General features: G+C 36.9%; 1 protein-coding gene across 1 annotated transcript; it reads right to left on the reverse strand.

The window, feature by feature from the left end:
- Nucleotides 1-4857: 4857 nt before the first annotated feature.
- LOC103148219 (natural resistance-associated macrophage protein 2-like) lies at nucleotides 4858-16165 on the reverse strand. Its single transcript, XM_007566894.2, has 16 exons — nucleotides 15898-16165; nucleotides 13643-13732; nucleotides 12907-13064; nucleotides 12715-12837; nucleotides 12304-12423; nucleotides 11548-11654; nucleotides 10634-10704; nucleotides 10476-10543; nucleotides 9417-9572; nucleotides 8188-8346; nucleotides 8015-8101; nucleotides 7808-7927; nucleotides 7320-7469; nucleotides 7047-7120; nucleotides 6818-6971; nucleotides 4858-5836 (listed from the first exon to the last, which is right to left on the reverse strand). Exons 1-16 carry the CDS (start codon nucleotides 15917-15919, stop codon nucleotides 5729-5731), a joined length of 1767 nt encoding a protein of 588 aa, XP_007566956.1. The 5' UTR covers nucleotides 15920-16165; the 3' UTR covers nucleotides 4858-5728.
- Nucleotides 16166-16819: the final 654 nt, after the last annotated feature.

A 16819-nucleotide genomic window follows, 5' to 3' on the forward strand; every position in this document is an offset into this window, starting at 1 on the left:
TGTGTGTGTGTGTGTGAACCAGGTTTTTATATCCTTGCGGGGACCTATTTCTGTCTACGTTATGGGGTTTTTGAGACCACTGCTTTTCATGGGGACATTTCTTGGTCGCTATGTGGGGAAATGCTGATTTTGGGTTAGGGGTTAGGTATGTGATGGCTAGGGTTACAATAAGGGTAATGATAAAGGTTAGGCTGTGGGAAATTAATGCAAGTCAATGTAAAGTCCTCACAAGTCATGAAAACACTACTGTGTGTGTGATAAGTAATTTAAATATGACTAAATATAAAATAAATAGATTGAAGTCAAGTTTATTTCAGTAACAAGGCAGTTCAAAGTGCTTTATATAATGTGAACATAATACAGTCACCAATTAAGGAACATGCAATAAATATTACATTTTGTCAAATGTCATCAGAAAAATCATGAATACACATCAAATTAATTGATTAATGTTCCATTTATTATGAATCAAAGGTAGTTGTAAACAGGTGAGATTTTAGCCTTCATTTAATGAAACTCGGTTTTTCGACAGTTTTGCAGTTTTCTGGAAGTTTGTTCCAGATTTGTGGTGCACAGAAGCTCAATGCTGCTTCTCCATGTTTGGTTCTGTTTGGTTCATAACTAAGCCCAACTTAGGGTGACCAAGAACTTCCTAAATGATAGTTTATAAAGAAGAAAGAACACTTTAAAATAAATTTAAATGCTTTTTCAACTTAAAAATAAAAAGAATTTCAGGTTACTTTGAATTTACTTTCGATTAGAAACCAAAAGTTGTAATAATTCAAAATAAAATCTTTATAGTTATGTTTAAAAATGTACTAGTCAACCAGCCAGAGATCATAATTGGCCTTTTTTCACCCTGCTGATTGGCTCCGATTAGTCATAACACTGAAAAATTAAACTTTTCCCCCTACATTCAAACTAAAAACGTCCAATATTTCCAACCTACAGAAAGAACAGCATTTTCTTTTAAGTTTAACAGTGGGACAAGACACTAGCTTGTATAGCTTGCATTTCTATTTTTTGTGGTAAAAAATAAATGAGCTGAAATTTAAGTGTGATTTATTTGTTTTTACTTAAAAATAATGAAACATAAAATTAACGATGACAGAAAAAACTGTTTTTTTTTGTTTTATTTGGCAGTTAAAGAAAATGTAGTTAAATTTAACATTTCTACTAAACTAATTATGACCAAAAGTAAAATAATTGTATTACAGTTTATTACTATCCACAGTATTTTTGATATAACCAGCTACTTACTTTCTTTTTAGTTGTCATCCTTGGTTTCTGATGAGAAATATTCAAATATAAGCGACATACCAGTGAGGTGAGAAATTTTTTTTATCTGGAGAGAAAAAATGTAAAACTAACGCTCAAATTACAAGCAGGAAAAACAGATTGAATAAAGTAATGTTTTTGCTGATTGCATAGCGGAAGTCTGCGTGTTTGGGGACAATTATTCCAGAACGATTGTTGTTGCTTTTGCTCCGATGCTTTTTGACAGTTGATATGATCCGTAACCGTGGCTACAAGGTATTATTTTTACAACTGGGAGCAGCTGATTAGCATCTCAAAAGCTTAAATACCTGAACTGAGAGCAGCGAGAGAGAGGAGGAAGTTCATACCATCTCTTACATTCATCGTACTTCCTCTTCATGAGAATGTCTTGGGACAGCAGAGTGTCTTCAGTCAGAGGCTTCTTGAAATTCACTTTAATGCAGACTGCTACAGGAGATCTTTCCTACAGTCATTGGCAGGAAAGATCAGTATGTTTTAACTCATATTAATTTGCACTAATATGAGTTATAACAACATTTCAATAAAGTATTTCTGAGTTTGAATTTGAAATGGGACCAATCAGATCCCCTACTCCAACATCTCTAACCACACAGCCAGACAGACATTTAAACCAAAGTGGCAAAAACAAAAGAGGTGGATTAGCAGTGCTACCCAACAACTAATGGCATCATCCCGGACATGTTACTCTTCAGTCAGAAGCTTCTTTAGATTCACTGCTACACTGACTGCTATTGGAGATCGTTCCAGATGACTATTTGGGGATGCCTGTTTGAGTTAGGACAACATTTAATTACCCTTTGAGTATTTTTTAATTGAATTAAAAGATGTGAGACATTATTTATAATAGTGTAATTTATTAAAACAATTTATTTGTGTATTTCAATTGTATCAAAAACATTTAAAAAACAAATACGAGGTTTAAATCAGCCGCATGGTGACACAATAATGCTCAAGTCATAACAGTTTGATCGAAAATAAAAATGTGCTTAAATAAGTTAAAATCAATGAAGAGAAACCACTATTTCCATAAAATCATGAAATATCAGGAAGTTATCCTTCCTGATTTTGGTTGTTTCAAAAATCAAGTTCAAACCACTGGAAGTGGGGATGGAAATAATCTGGATCTCTTAAGGTTTTCTGTGTAGATAAATAAGGTAAACAAACAAACATCTTTCATCATCTGTAGTGGTTTTCCACCTGCATCCAAACCACCGACTTCATGAACTTCACTGTCACAATAAGCAATAAATAAATTAATCGCATGATAAATTAAGACAGGCTCATTAATTTCCAATTGCATGTTTCTATCTCTCTACCAAAAACTGGATGATAAAACTCTTCAGTCTGGTGCTTTGGGCTCAACTAGCTCCATCTTTTGAAGGACACTTTTGTTTACAGAGATTCCATAATTCAGTTTATTAGTTGTTTCTGTTGTTTCGTTTATTTATTTTGAATATTTAAAATGTCTTCCTTTTCCGCTGTTATACACACATTAGATTTTAAAGCTTGTTGATCTTCCAATGTTAATTATGTCATTATTACCATTTATATTACTTCAAAATTATCTCAAAACGACAATATTATTATTTATCGCAATAACTTCTGGGACAATTTATCATCCAGCAAAATTTGTCATGGTGACAGGCCTAGTGATGCATCAACAAACATTCAGCCTTGTTGAATGCAACCCTAGCTGGTAACATATTGCTGCAGCATCTGAGTTTCATGTAAGGCTGGGGCTGTAGGGTGAACAATCATGTGATTTGCTGGAAGAACCCCCCCACCTCTCCACCCACCCTCCACCCTCGCAGGCCTGCCCCTGACTGGCCTCTGCTAAGGCTGTATTTCCAGGAAAAGGGGCCTACAGGACCGGACCGGCTGTGAGGCCTAGGCAGGGAGACATTGGCTCATTGAGAAAAACAAAAACAGAGAGGGGCGGTGGGAACTCTTACATAACCCGGCCTCCATGACGGGCAGCCACAGAGACACAGAGAGGGTACAAGAGAAAGAGAAGTTCCTCGTCTCGATGCGAGGAGGAAAACCTGTCCGTCCACCTTCCCTTGTAAAGACAGAATCCCTTTGAGGCTGGAATTCAGCTCAATGTTGCTCAATGTTTGCTGCTCCTCTGCAGCATTTGTGCAACAGCAGCACGTCTGGAATAAAACCCAAATATAACAGCCGCTGCCTGCTACGTTGGACAAAGAAGAGCCACCGCTTCTGTCACAACACACAAACATGCCCTTTAATCCCCTGGGTTGGTTGTAAACTGTGTTTAGATGTCAATGGCATCTCCCTGTGGTGCTCTGCACTGCCTCCTTGTGGGCAAAAACGGAAACAACTCTGAAAGTCTACAAAAATATTCCCTCAAGAAGATATTTAAATGTAAATATCTTATTTTTAATACCACTCGACTTCCAGGGCACCATTTAAAAACACAGTATGTAACTTTTATTAAAAAAAGTTGTCAACATATTTATTAAAACTGTTGTGACAGTATAACATAAGAGAAATAATAGGTGAAAAAGATCAATCTCCTCCACCTTTTCCCTGAGCTACTATTGCAGTCTGAAGAAATGTACCAAAAACAACCAATCAGAAACAGGAGGAGTGTCTTAGTACTATCAATCAACCTCAAGTAGTCGCTGCTAAATGAGCTGATGGTAGAGAAACAACTCACTGTTACAGGTAAGCTGTTTATCTGCCAGCTATGCTAACTAGCCTTAGCATTCACAACAGGCTATGCTAGCTGCAGCACAGCAGAAACCAAAAGTGGCAGAAAGAGGGATGACTGACCTTGCTAAGATCCGCTTCCTAGCTCTGATTGGTTGTTTATATTTAGCAATGGGAGAAGACATAGGTTATCTGTCTTATTACTGCCACAACATGATGGCACCTTTAACAAATATGTAAAAAAATATATTTATATTTTGTTTTATAAAAGTTGCGTACTGCACCTTTAATGAACGCAACATCTCGTTGATTTTCCTGTTTGTTCATCAGATTAAAATGGAACACAGGCAGCAAGATTCTCCACTAAAACCTTCAAGTTATTATAATATTCTTCTTTTTTAAAGAATGAAGTGAATAACACTGTTCCTCTTGCTAGAATGCAGAATGTGCTGAAAAACATCAAACTCTGTTGTTTTCCAAATTTTGTCATTTTTCAACCACAAATGTTTTTTATTCATATTTTATGTTACACTGCAAAAACAGAAAGTATTACCAAATATTTGTATCCAGTTTCTAGTGCAAATATATTATTACACTTGAAAAAAGGCAAAACTAACTTGCAAATAACTTTTCAGCAAGAAATAGAAGATTGTGTTAAGCAAATAAGTCCTTAATATAGATGGAAAAAGTATGAGATTAATTGCAGAATGTTCCACTTATAATACAGGAAATATGTGTTGTTATAAGTGAAATATGCTGCGAGTGCCAATATTAAGGAATTATGGATTTAAAACAAGCTCCTATATCTTGCTGAAAAGCTACAAGTTAGTTTTGTCTTATTTCAAGTGAACTAAGATATTTGTTCTAAAAACTGGAAAAAATACTTGGAAAGATTTTGTGTTTTTCAGAAATGCAAAGTGAAAGGGAAATTATGCATAGTTTTTTAAAATTTTTGTTTAAAATCTGAAAAGTGTTATGTGCACAAGTATTCCTCTTTTACAATGGCCGACATCTTTTAAGATGCTTCTATTTCCTGTGATTGAAGCATTTTTCTGCTGCATTTTGTTTTTGTGCGTTTTGGAGTTTATATACATCATGTTTACAGCGAGTTTTAGCATTTGCTCAAGTCGATAACCATATCCTTTTTACCTGATTCAAATTCCTGACAACTAATTTCCTCCTAAAGTTGCTAGTAAACAGTCATATCATATCAAATTGTCATCCTGATTTATATAAATCCAGCTGTTCTTTGAAGCCCTTAGAGGTTTAATATTGAAATAAATAAAGTACAAATAAACATGTTTTAGAATGGACCTGACTGTAATCCAACTGAGAATATTCCTCTAGATTTAAAAGTGGATCTTAACAGTTGCCATTTTGAAATAACTTTCCTTCAACTTCACAATACAGGCCCAATTTGCATAAAATCTGAATAAATACATTGAAGTTTTAGGTTGTAATGTGACAAAATGTGGAGAAGTCCAAAAAGTTGAGATTAATTTTGGAAAGTGCAACATAGTGAGTGTTAGCGACGCGCTAGCACAACATGCTAAGGTGTCCTGTGTCCATGCTCTGTTTTCCACTGAAAAACTTAAAAACTGACTCTCCTTCAGCTTTCTAACATGTCACAATGAAGATAAAAACAACATGAAACAGATTATACATTACAGATTATTAAAAATACTTTAGCACCATCCAACCGGTCAGAGTCGGACCCGGTTCTGGGTTGACCGATGATCCAGTTTAAGCTACGCGTGGCTCAGGTGTCAAACTCCGGCTGCTCCTGTATCAGGATGGTCGAGTCGTTTTCTCTCCTGGAGCTCGGATCCAGCCAGGACACGCCCAGCGCTATCAGACACAGCCACACCTGCAGCACAGCGACACGCACAGGTCAAAGGTCAGATCAGTCAAATGAGGAAAGGATGAAATGTTTTTGCTGGTTTGTTGGGATTATTTAAATATTCTGCCACATGCTCTTGAAAAAAGATCCAAAATCAGATGAATCTGAAGAAACTCATCTCACTGAGTTTAAGCTCACTTTAAATAAATGTATCACTGGACTTGTTTTTGTTTTTTAGTTTATCTTTTTATTACATTTTTACAGTTTGAACTCACTGAACTGCTCATGTGACTGTTTTATGATGCTGTGAAAAAAATCTAAAACACATCATATATACTTAGTCATCAAAAGCACATAAAATATAAATATCTACAACAAACACAAATATCTATCTATCTATCTATCTATCTATCTATCTATCTATCTATCTATCTATCTATCTATCTATCTATCTATCTAAATAATAATCTTTCAACTGCATATATAAAATGTATATATCAAGTGGAATTTCACTGCAAAGCTCCAGCAATAATAAATAAATAAAATAATAAATATAAACATGAAAACTAGTTAAAATAAATACGTAAACAGATAATTAATAAAAAGTATCAATATAAATGTATACAACAAATACAAATATATATAAGAAAATAATATATATATATATATATTTGCTGTAAATGTTTCTATGCAAAAAATTTTTTTCTCAACATTAAATAATTTTAGTTATTTACAGAACATCAATGACATAGAAACATTAATAACTACTAAAAAGAAACAGAAAAGATATTTGAATTTGAAAATAAAAAAAAGATTTTAAAGTTGATTAACACAAAATAATTGTTTTTGACTGAATTAAATGTGCTTTCTTGATGCAAAACAACTAAAACAAATTTTATTGCTAACAATATGAATCAATTTATCTCTGAAGGTTGATCAGAATACTTAAAATATTCTGAATTAACATTTTATAGTTGCAGAAAGGTCAAAGAGTCAAGCTGATCTCACCAAGTAGCCCACGAACGTGAGGTACGCCAGGGAGAGGAAGGCAGCAAGGACATAGAGCCACACGCTGTTCAGTGCCGTCACGTACACCACCACGAAGTACATGTTGATGGCGCACACGCACAGGATCACCAGACCTCCCATGATCTTAAACGTCCTGCAGAGAGACGCGCGTGCTGAGCAGGAAGTGGAGCAGGAAGTGATTCAACGGCGGCGGTACCAGTCCACTTACAGCCCGTTGGCGAAGTCGTTCATCAGAGACGGCAGACTGGTGAAGGTGAGGATGGGGATGAGGGCGAACGGCAGCTGGGAGAGAAGAAATCTGGAGTGAGTGTTTGTTAGTTTACATCAGGGGGGATCAAAGTGTGGTCAGAGGGCCATTTGAGGCTCGTGAATGAATTTCACGCGGCCCCTGACAATAAAACAAAACCCTGGTTGCAGTGCTAGTTTTATGTAGTTTGTTTCTTTCCTCAAGTGGAATCAGGTGAGGCAGTTTGAGTCTCACCTGCATGCTCTGGAGCACGTTGAGGAAGTCGTTCATGCCCGTAAGGTGCTGCACGTCCTTAAAAATGGCCACCAGCAGCGTGGGAGTGATGGCGAGGGAGCGGGTCAGCAAAACCCGAGCAAAACGCGACCAACGCAGGTTCAGGAAGCCCTGAGAAACAGGAATCACCCAGCAGCTTCAGATGGTAAATTACTCACAAGATTACTGAAGCAAATTATAAAATAACTTTTATAAACAACAGAAAAACAGAAATAACAAATAACATGAATTAAGTGAAACAAAGTTGCCTTCAAAAAAAGGTCAACTTTAGACCAAAACACAAGACTGAAGACTTTTAACATCCGATTTTTGGTAGAAAGAGAGAGAAAAAAGAAAAACGATAAATCATACAAATGGAAATTATTGAGTTCGTCTTCATTTATCATGTGATTAATTTATTTATTGATTATTGGCTCAGCCAAGCATCTGATCTTGTAGCTCCAACTGACCTCCATGACAAACTGGCCAGAGTATGTTCCAGTCATGGTGGAGCTCTGACCGGCTGCAAGAATCCCGACGGCCCATATGTAGAGCGCCGCAGGCCCGAAGAAGCAGCCCAGAACCACTCCCTGTTACGATGAAACCAAACCGTCACACAAACTGACACAACTCACCACACAGGACCCGGTTCACTGAAAAAAAAATGACAAACGAACCCCTTTAAAAATGTCAACCTCCAGAGTTTTGTTGTCCAGAGGGAAGAGGTTGGAGTGAGGAATGCTCGACTGGTTGCAGACGTTATACTGAAACCAAACAACGAAAACATTCCAGAGAACATCTGGATATGAAGCAGCTGTTGTACGATGAGAACATCTGCAGGAATACTCACCACCTCGATGTTTGAGCGCTGGTAGAACGCCTCAGCAAAGACGGCAACCACAAACACGTTGATGAGGAACGAGACAAACAGAGCAATGGCCGACTCGATGAAGAAGTACTTGTTAGCCTCTTTTATTTCTTTCTTCTTCGAGCGATCCACTTCCCGAGACTTTAAAGCAGATATGGAGACTCACTAGCTGCGTTTCTATCACAAATGTGCGCAAGACTGTCAATATTCATAGGAAAAAATGCAATTTTGCAATTGCGGTGTTTCCATTAAATAAGAACGCAATTAAAATCCAATGTGCATGACAGAGTATCAAGGCTGTTGTAAAAATTGTTTCATTTTTCAAAACTGCAATGGAATTTTTTTTTTGCATCACACAATTCACATAATCAACAACCAGATGTTTCCACTGGCGCAATTCATGTGTCTGACGGCGTATCAGGAAGTAAGTAGAAAAACAAAAGTACGTTTCAGAGAAAAAACTTATAAAATTGTGAGATTCCTCCCAGAAATTTTCTCGAAAAAAAAAGAAACTCAGAAATTTCCAAGTTTAAAAAATCAAAAGAATTGCGAGAAAACACCTAGAAATTCTGAGATTAATATAAATCAATAAAATAAAGTTTATTTGTATTGCCCCTTTCAGCAACATGGCAGTTGAACATCATAAAAACACAGAAATACAAAGTCATAGAGGAACCACACAGGCAACAGTTGAGAAAACAATGAAACATTACATTTGGTCATTTATTAAGGTTTGAAAATATCAGACATTTTCAAAGAAAAAAATCTCAGAGTTTCTTCTAAAAAATTCTGAGAATAATCCCAGAATTTTTGAATTTTTTCTTGTAAACTTACTCCTCCAGTTTTTTTCTATCTACAACGACCGTAATACTCTGTCGCACACATGAATATGTTTGTTCACGTATTAAGTCATTAAAGACAAGCTGCGCCATCATCCTCCACCTACTTCCTGTCATCTTCTTTGTAGTTTGCACCAATGGAAACATCTGGTTGTTGATCATGTGATTTGTGTGATGCAAAGAAAGTGTTTCCGTTGCAGTTTTACAAAATAAACCAATTTCATCGTAATGCCAAAACTTTTTATCAAAACACACAACAATTGGCATCTTTCCATTTATTTTTTAAATGTCAAATTGTGCCATTATGTGGTCAATGGAAACACAGCTGGTGTTTACAGGTTTCGTTTCGCTTTACTTTAGCCGGTGTCTGACCTTCACCAGAGCGGAGTGGAGGTAAATGTTGTGAGGCATGATGACGGCGCCCACCACGCCGACGGCCTGGGTGAGCTGAACCGGCCCGCAGCCTTCGCAGTACGGCACAAACATCCCCTTCAGCAGCTGGCCTTGGTCAGGAGCCACCATCACGTACTGCAACACAGCAGCTGCATCAACTTTACAGGTGTAGGCAAATACTTCTGATGTTTACATTAGCAGAACGGCATAATCAGGCATAAAATGGTGAAAAAAAATCAGAAGAATGAGGCAGATTAGTGGTAATGATGCTGATGTTGAGTCGTTGACAGTGACAGAAAATTCTTTAGGAAACTATAATGTAAACAATGGAGTCCCAATTTCAGATCCCAGAATTTTATGAAATGCAGACACACAGCATTAACGTTCACTTCCACGCTGATGACACACAGTTGCATACGTGATGTGAATAACGGTGTTGAATTAAAGTGTTTTAAATTGTTTTCCAGTTAAAAATAACCTAAAGGGAAACAATCAAACACACAGCTTCAGTTACTTAAACTACAAACTACTGATCAGATCCAAAATCCAGGTGTAGTGATGGACTCCGAACCTTCAGAGTCACATAAAGACAGTTACCAAGTCGGCCTTCTGTCACCTGAAGAACATTTCCAGGATTAAAAGACTCATGTCTGTAAGATCTAGAGAAACTCACATTCTCACAAATCAAAATCTCTTATTCAAGAGATGCCTAATTTATTTGCAGATTCGCTTAAAGTTAGTTTTACCTAGTTATTTTTTTGCTTCCTAGATATTGAATCTTACATATTTCCTACCTGAAAATACAGTATTTACATTTTAAAAAATGATTGTCATTAACTGGAATTAGGACTAGTCAGGAAAAAATAGTAAAAATTATTGTACTTGGTGTTGATTGGATGAGAATGATCAAACTTTAAATCCACCAAGATGATGATCAGCTACAGAAAACAAGAAAACTAAACGTATGTTTTGCACATTTATTCCATGGCTCTGTTTGGCTGAAAAAGTGAAAATATCAAAACAAACCAAAGTCCATACCTCGTATCCAAATGTTATGGCCATAATAGTAATAAGCAAACCAAAAAAGGCCTCCAGCCTCCTCAAGCCTGCAGAAAAACACACAGAAAGACTAAATTTACTCTTCCTGTCTGCTGTGTGAAGTGTGTTTCAGAGTCTGAAGACGTTGTGGGACGTACCGTACTTATCCAGGAAGAGGAAGAAGAAGGTGTCGATAATGGTGATGAGCACACCGGCCCAGAGCGGGATCCTGTCATCAAAACACACACAGCAATTGAAGAAGCTCAATTTTTATGTTTTAGCGACATGTGATTCTGGATACCAAACGGCCTCAAAGCGGCATCAGCTTCTGGCCAGAGACCCCCTTTGGAAGCCAACAGACAATGCTACAAATGATGTAATGAGAAACATTGAATTTTACATTCTTCCCCTCATTTTATTACATTCCTTTAACATAAATGCTGCCTCATTTCTTCTGATTTTAGTTGGGATAAGAAATTTCCACCACAATCTTCTCTTTTCATTAGAAAATAAGTAATTTTTTTATATTAATCCCATCAAATGTTATTTAACCTCATTTTATGCTTCCTATGCCAGCCTGAGGAGCAAAGCAACTTGATAAATTTGACTGGCAGCAAATCAGAAAATGAGAATATGAATAACTTTTTTCTAAATTTCCCTTGAGTGGGACAATATACAGTATTTCTATTTTCCATTTCCATTTTCAGAAAGTTATTTTAACTTAGGTTTTAAAATAAATGCTGAAAAAACAGATTCCCAAATCCCAAAAATTGGATGTGTAAATATGTATAACAACAGATGAGACAATTGGGGTAGGATTTAATAAGCTTTGTCTTCTTCATACTCATTTCTGGACTGGATAAGGAAGTTTTGTTTTTGTTTTTATGTTTAATTATTATCATGATGCATGTATTTTTTTGTTTCCTTATTTTTTCTCTCACATTTTAGTTGTTCAAAATAAATAAAGACTTCATTTCTTTTCTTAAAAAATAAATAAATGTATGACATAAAGATTAATTTTTCTCCCTTCTGGCGCCCTCTGGCCGCCCCACTTTGAAAAACACTGCCACACCTGTGATTGGACAGCAGGTTGAAGGCGATGGCGCAGCCGATGACCTCCTGCATGTCGGAGCCGATGATCGCCAGCTCCACCATCAACCACAGCAGGATTCTGGGCACCTTCATGGAAAACATGGAGAAGTCAGCAAGTGCACTTGAATTATGCATTGCAGGCAGAAAATATGAAGGAAACAATCATATTCATGATTTACAACGGCCCAGTCAAAGTCCAAACCTAAATCCAGCCCAGAACATGTGGCAAACCTCATGCGGTACTTCCTACGTTTGGAGCAGTCTCCAGTCCGCTTGGCATTCACACATGCATTCGAAACGCAGCAGAGTTCACTTTAAACGAACGGAGACAAGGTTTGAAGACGGACCAGAGCTACGAACTTTCTAGGCAAACGAACTGGAGATGGACTGAAGTGGACTAAACTGGGCTGGTGTGAATGTGCCCTCAAAAAGAGTTTTACAGGTTTACTTTATTAAAAGAAATGCTACAATTTTTAGATTTCGATTGGAAAAAATTGAACAAAATTCAGTGAGTCATGTCACTCTTTCTATGAAAACACTTGCTATACATTTAGCCAAGTTTAATAAATTAATTAAAAGGAGAATTGGGTGCAGCAATGTCAGCTTTTCAATAAAAGTCACAGGACAGACGTTGAAAAACAAAGCAAAAGTCATAGTTTTTGCTTAAACAAATAATTGCCAACTGTAAGATTTTAATTTGATTTTAATGTTTTCACGGTGGGTGTGGTTGTCTCACCGTGGGGTACTGGCGGTTGCAGACTTCAGCCAGGTGCATCCCGGTGACGACGCCGAGCCGCGCCGCCAGCCGCTGCAGCAGCAGGCCGATGATGGTGGCCAGCAGCAACACCCAGAGGAGCTGAAGGAGGAGAAACAGCACCCAAAAATTATACTCAGGTCACAGCAGCTCTACTTCAACATGACTTTACTCATGTAAGAGTAGAAATACTTTATAATTAAATTACTCAAGTAAAAGAAACTTTATACTTATAAGACTAAATAACCAAACAAATTTTCTGTTTTTGCATTTAGAAATTTACATTTTAACCAAATAGTGTCAACTTTCACGTGTTTTCTAAAGGAAGGCACTGTTAATTGTTTTTCATCTGTTTTATTAGAAGTAAAAACTTTGAATTTTGTTTTCTGTTACCTTAAATCCAGCTTTAGCTCCTGACTGCAGGTCAGACTCGATGTTTCCCGGGTCCAGATAGGCAATGCTCATCAGAAACCCGGGCCCGGTGAAGGCCCAGAGTTTACGCAGACTGAACAGTCTCTGTAGGAGAAATACAAGCCGTGAAGTTTAAAAAGTTTTAAATTAAGTAAGCGGGTTGGTTTAGGTTACCTCAGTGTCCTCATCAGGAACAGGGACTCTCTGCTCAAAGTACGTGGCGGGAGCCGGTTCATTGCTGCGGTTCTGCAGGAAAACCGAAGGCGCGGACGATCCCCGGTGAGTGTATGTGGTCTGGATGACGGCTTTCTCCTGGTTTTTAACAGAGTCCTCTGCGGAAACATCAACGCGTTCATCAGAAAATGTATTTAAATGTTAGCAGTTTGTTAAAATGCTAAAACTGACGTGTTATTGAAAACTGATGTTATTTAAAAAACAGGCTGCTACGATGCTTCAACTACTTCCTGTCTTCTTCTTCTTCGTGGTTTGCGCCAGTGGCAACATCCGGTTGCTGATCATGTGACTCGTGTGATGCGAAAACAGTTTTTCCATTTCAGTTTTGCCTTTTAGCCAATAACATTTTCATTTTCTCACTGAAAAAGGAATTAAATTTATTCTTTATATTGACATTTTACTGTATACCTTATATTGTAAGAAAGGCTTAAATGTGACAAATCAGTAAAATGTGTTGATGTTCTTTATTAGATTAATCATCAGAACAAACGGTTACTACAATAATTGTTAGTTGCAGTCTTTATATAAGCAAGTAAAACTTTGTTTATAAAGCAAATTTTAAATTCCAGAGTCTGAGAACTTTGCGTAAATGCCAACAGCTTGCGTCAATATGTGGAAATGATGCGTCTTAATCATAAATTGAGGATTTGCATTGCTTAAAAGAGAAGATAATCACCTTGTTGGCCTGGCGGATCTGGTTCTGGATCCAGGGGAATGCTGGGCGGCAGAGAGGAGATGTGGATGTTCTCAGCCGGGGGATTTCTACCTGGAAGCAACCCGGTAATTAAACTGGATTTAAATCCAAGAATAAAAATCACTGCACACACAAAACGAAACCCTACACAAACACGGAGCCGTGAGAAAACACTTTTCATCTCAACTGTTCAGTCGGGGAGAAAAATATTATTATTTCACCAAAACAACTATAATTTATTTTTATTCCATATTTTTCTTTTCTCCAGAATAAAACCTATTTTTTTTAACTTTATGCATCTATATAATTCATTCATGTTTTACTAAGGAATAGTGTTGCTCCAAAAATCATGTTGTTTAAATGTATGTAGCCTTTATTTATTGAGATTAAAAATCTCTTTTCAAGAGAGACATGTCTATTAATACAACATGGTTTGTTGAATTTTGCATTTGCAAAATAAATAAAAAGTCTACATGGAAATATGCAGGATATGGCAAATTAGTCAGTTTATTCATTAGTGTATAAATTTTTTCTTACGCCTGTCACAATTACCTAAAACTGGTCTCAAAACAACAATATTAACATTTATGGCGATAACTTCTGGGAAAATTTATCATCCAGCAAAAGTTATCTGTGACAGGCCTATTGATGCTGCTGCTCTGTGATTGTTTTGTATGTTTTAATGCCCAGCACCTATTTTCATTGTGGGACATTTTGGTCTCATTTAAGTGACAATGTCTCTGGAAGCAGGGACTTGTGTGTTTCTGCTTTTACAAGCCAGCAAGAAACAATTTAAGGAATTTAAAGAAACTCCATGTTTAAAGGACAAAGGAACTGAGTCTGAACTGGGCAAACAAGATCTCTAATCCCTCAGAGAGAACCGCCTCAAAACATGAACCACATGGAGTATGAATTAGTTGGGTTATCTAAATATTTAGTTTGCTAGATATGTAGCTATCTCAGAGTGTAGCTAAATAACTAGCTAACTAAATATTTAGCTAGCTCAGAGCTAAATATTTACCTTGCTGATAAAATACTACTCTCACCATTCTCTACAGAAATGCTGAAATTAATTCAAACTCGAGGGTTTTTGAGAATTGACGGTTGGTTTGAAGCCAGATTTTAATCTGGACTTTGACTTGGCAATCCAAAAACATAATTTTCTTTACCAATTCAGAGTGAACTTGACAGGAAGTACGAAATGCTGCAAACTCTGAGAAGTACTCCAGACCACCAGGGGGAGTCTGGAGAAGGTAATATTACCTGTGTAATCGGACTGTAAGTTTGCAAAGTACATGAATCATGACGCAGATTTTCTTTCTTCATTCAACTTTCTTTTTGACTTCCCATTATATATCATTCAATCTTTCCTGAGTGTCTCTTTCCATTTGATTTGCTCCACTCCCCCTACTGGTCTGTAGCACTTTGGAGAAATATCTGGATGTTTAAGTACACTTTATGATCTAAAACATTCAGCAAATATATTTGTATTATAATTACACATAGTTATTTGGAGTTTTGTGTTTTGACATTATCACCTGTTGGTCACCACAGTCTGATTTAAGAAAACTGACCAGTTTCAGATTTTTATTTATTGATTTTAGATTTAAAAGGGGGAAAAAGATGTCAAATTGACAAGAAAAACAGCTTGCATTTTATTTTTAATAAAGTTAAATAAACCACTTGTTTCCAATGGCAACATTTGACTATTATTATCTGAATTAAACAGATTCATTCAATTTTAGATATAAGCTGATATCTAAAATTCATATAAGAAACATGTTTTAAAATAGCACAAGTTGTAATTGCATTGGAACTAGACAAAAACACTTAACGTCACGGAGTGAACGCCACACTTTAAACTCTAAAATATAACCCCTTAAATATAACAGATGGACATTTTCTAACGGGAATCCAACATCTCTGATCATTTATTAATACCTTCATACTTCAATAATATCAGTTTCTATTACTCTGTTATGTGGGTGTTTATGACTTAAAACCTTTCTGTTGCTTCATGGAGCCATAAAAACACATTTTCTGCACCGGACAGCAAACCGGAGATAATTTAAAAACATTATTACAGGAAACAAGCATGAACTTCGTCACAATCATAATCTATTCCTGTGATAAACGTCTAAAAATAAACTAATGACAGGAAGAAACTCGCCTCGGAAGGTTTCCCGTAAAGCAGAGAAATGTCTGCTCAGTTAAAATCGGGTTGAGTTAAAACTCACCTGAGCGCAGGAAGGAGAACATCTTGAGCTGCGCAAAGTTGCTAACTGGCCATGAGTAGAACCGAGCCGGGAAGCTTCCTCCGGTGAAATGATCGACTCTCTGCCTCGGTGTTCCTCCACGCCTCCCGGTTGTGTCAGAGTCTGCGCGGCGCAGGTAGAGCAGCAGGGGGCTGAGCTCACCTGACAGGTTAAGGAAGGAGGAACTGCCGGAGGGCAAAGGTAAACCGGACGGCCAAACTCTGCGCCAGTTTCTCCTGATTCCTGCCTGTGACCCAGTTTATACTCTGGGCTGATCCTGGATCAGCAAGAGAGAAGATTAACTAAAAAAAAACCTTTTGAAATTGATTTTTTTTAAAAATCACAATTAAGCTTAAAGAAATAGATTCCGAGTTATTGCACATGATTATAGTTGTTTTTCAAGTTAATTTCTATCTGTATGCAAAAGGTTTTTACTCCTTGACAAAAGTATTCAAACCTACGACGTATTAGGGCCCATTGTAAATAAATAAATAAATAAGTAAATAAATAAATAAATAAATAAATGAGGACATTTCCGCCAGAAAAATCTCAGAAAGTTTCAAAAGCAGAAAAGCTGCTTGAAAGAAATTTTGATCTTAAGATTTTTTGAAAAATCTTAAAATTAATCTCAGAAGTTTTCTTGAAAAAAAAATTTCAACAGTTTTTTGAACAGTCAAATAATAGAGGCTCCTTCCTCTCAAGGCTCCTTCCTCTCTAAGCTGTGCTCCGCCGCCAGTGTCTGGGTCCGGGTGAAGACTACCCTGAGCCGATCATCCAAGCTCGCAGCGATTCTCAGCTTGCACATCTTCTGCCGGTGCCAAATTCTCGGTCCAATAAACCGTCTAACTGCTGTTTTCTCTCTCGTCTCTACAGATTTAAATTTTCTTGAAAAAAATATTTTTTT

This window comes from Poecilia formosa, unplaced genomic scaffold, assembly GCF_000485575.1.
Source record: "Poecilia formosa unplaced genomic scaffold, Poecilia_formosa-5.1.2 Scaffold200, whole genome shotgun sequence".
In the NCBI taxonomy this organism is placed as follows: Eukaryota; Metazoa; Chordata; class Actinopteri; order Cyprinodontiformes; family Poeciliidae; genus Poecilia; species Poecilia formosa.

What these genes read in the sequence shown, in the direction of transcription:
- LOC103148219 (XM_007566894.2), bottom strand. Translation starts at nt 15,919, where the DNA reads ATGTTCTCCTTCCTGCGCTCAG. An exon ending in GTTCTCCTTCCTGCGCTCAG is followed by an intron (nt 13,733 to 15,897) that starts GTGAGTTTTAAC and finishes GGTTGCTTCCAG; the next exon opens with GTAGAAATCCCCCGGCTGAG. An exon ending in CCTCTTCCTGGATAAGTACG is followed by an intron (nt 10,544 to 10,633) that starts GTACGTCCCACA and finishes GTTTTTCTGCAG; the next exon opens with GCTTGAGGAGGCTGGAGGCC.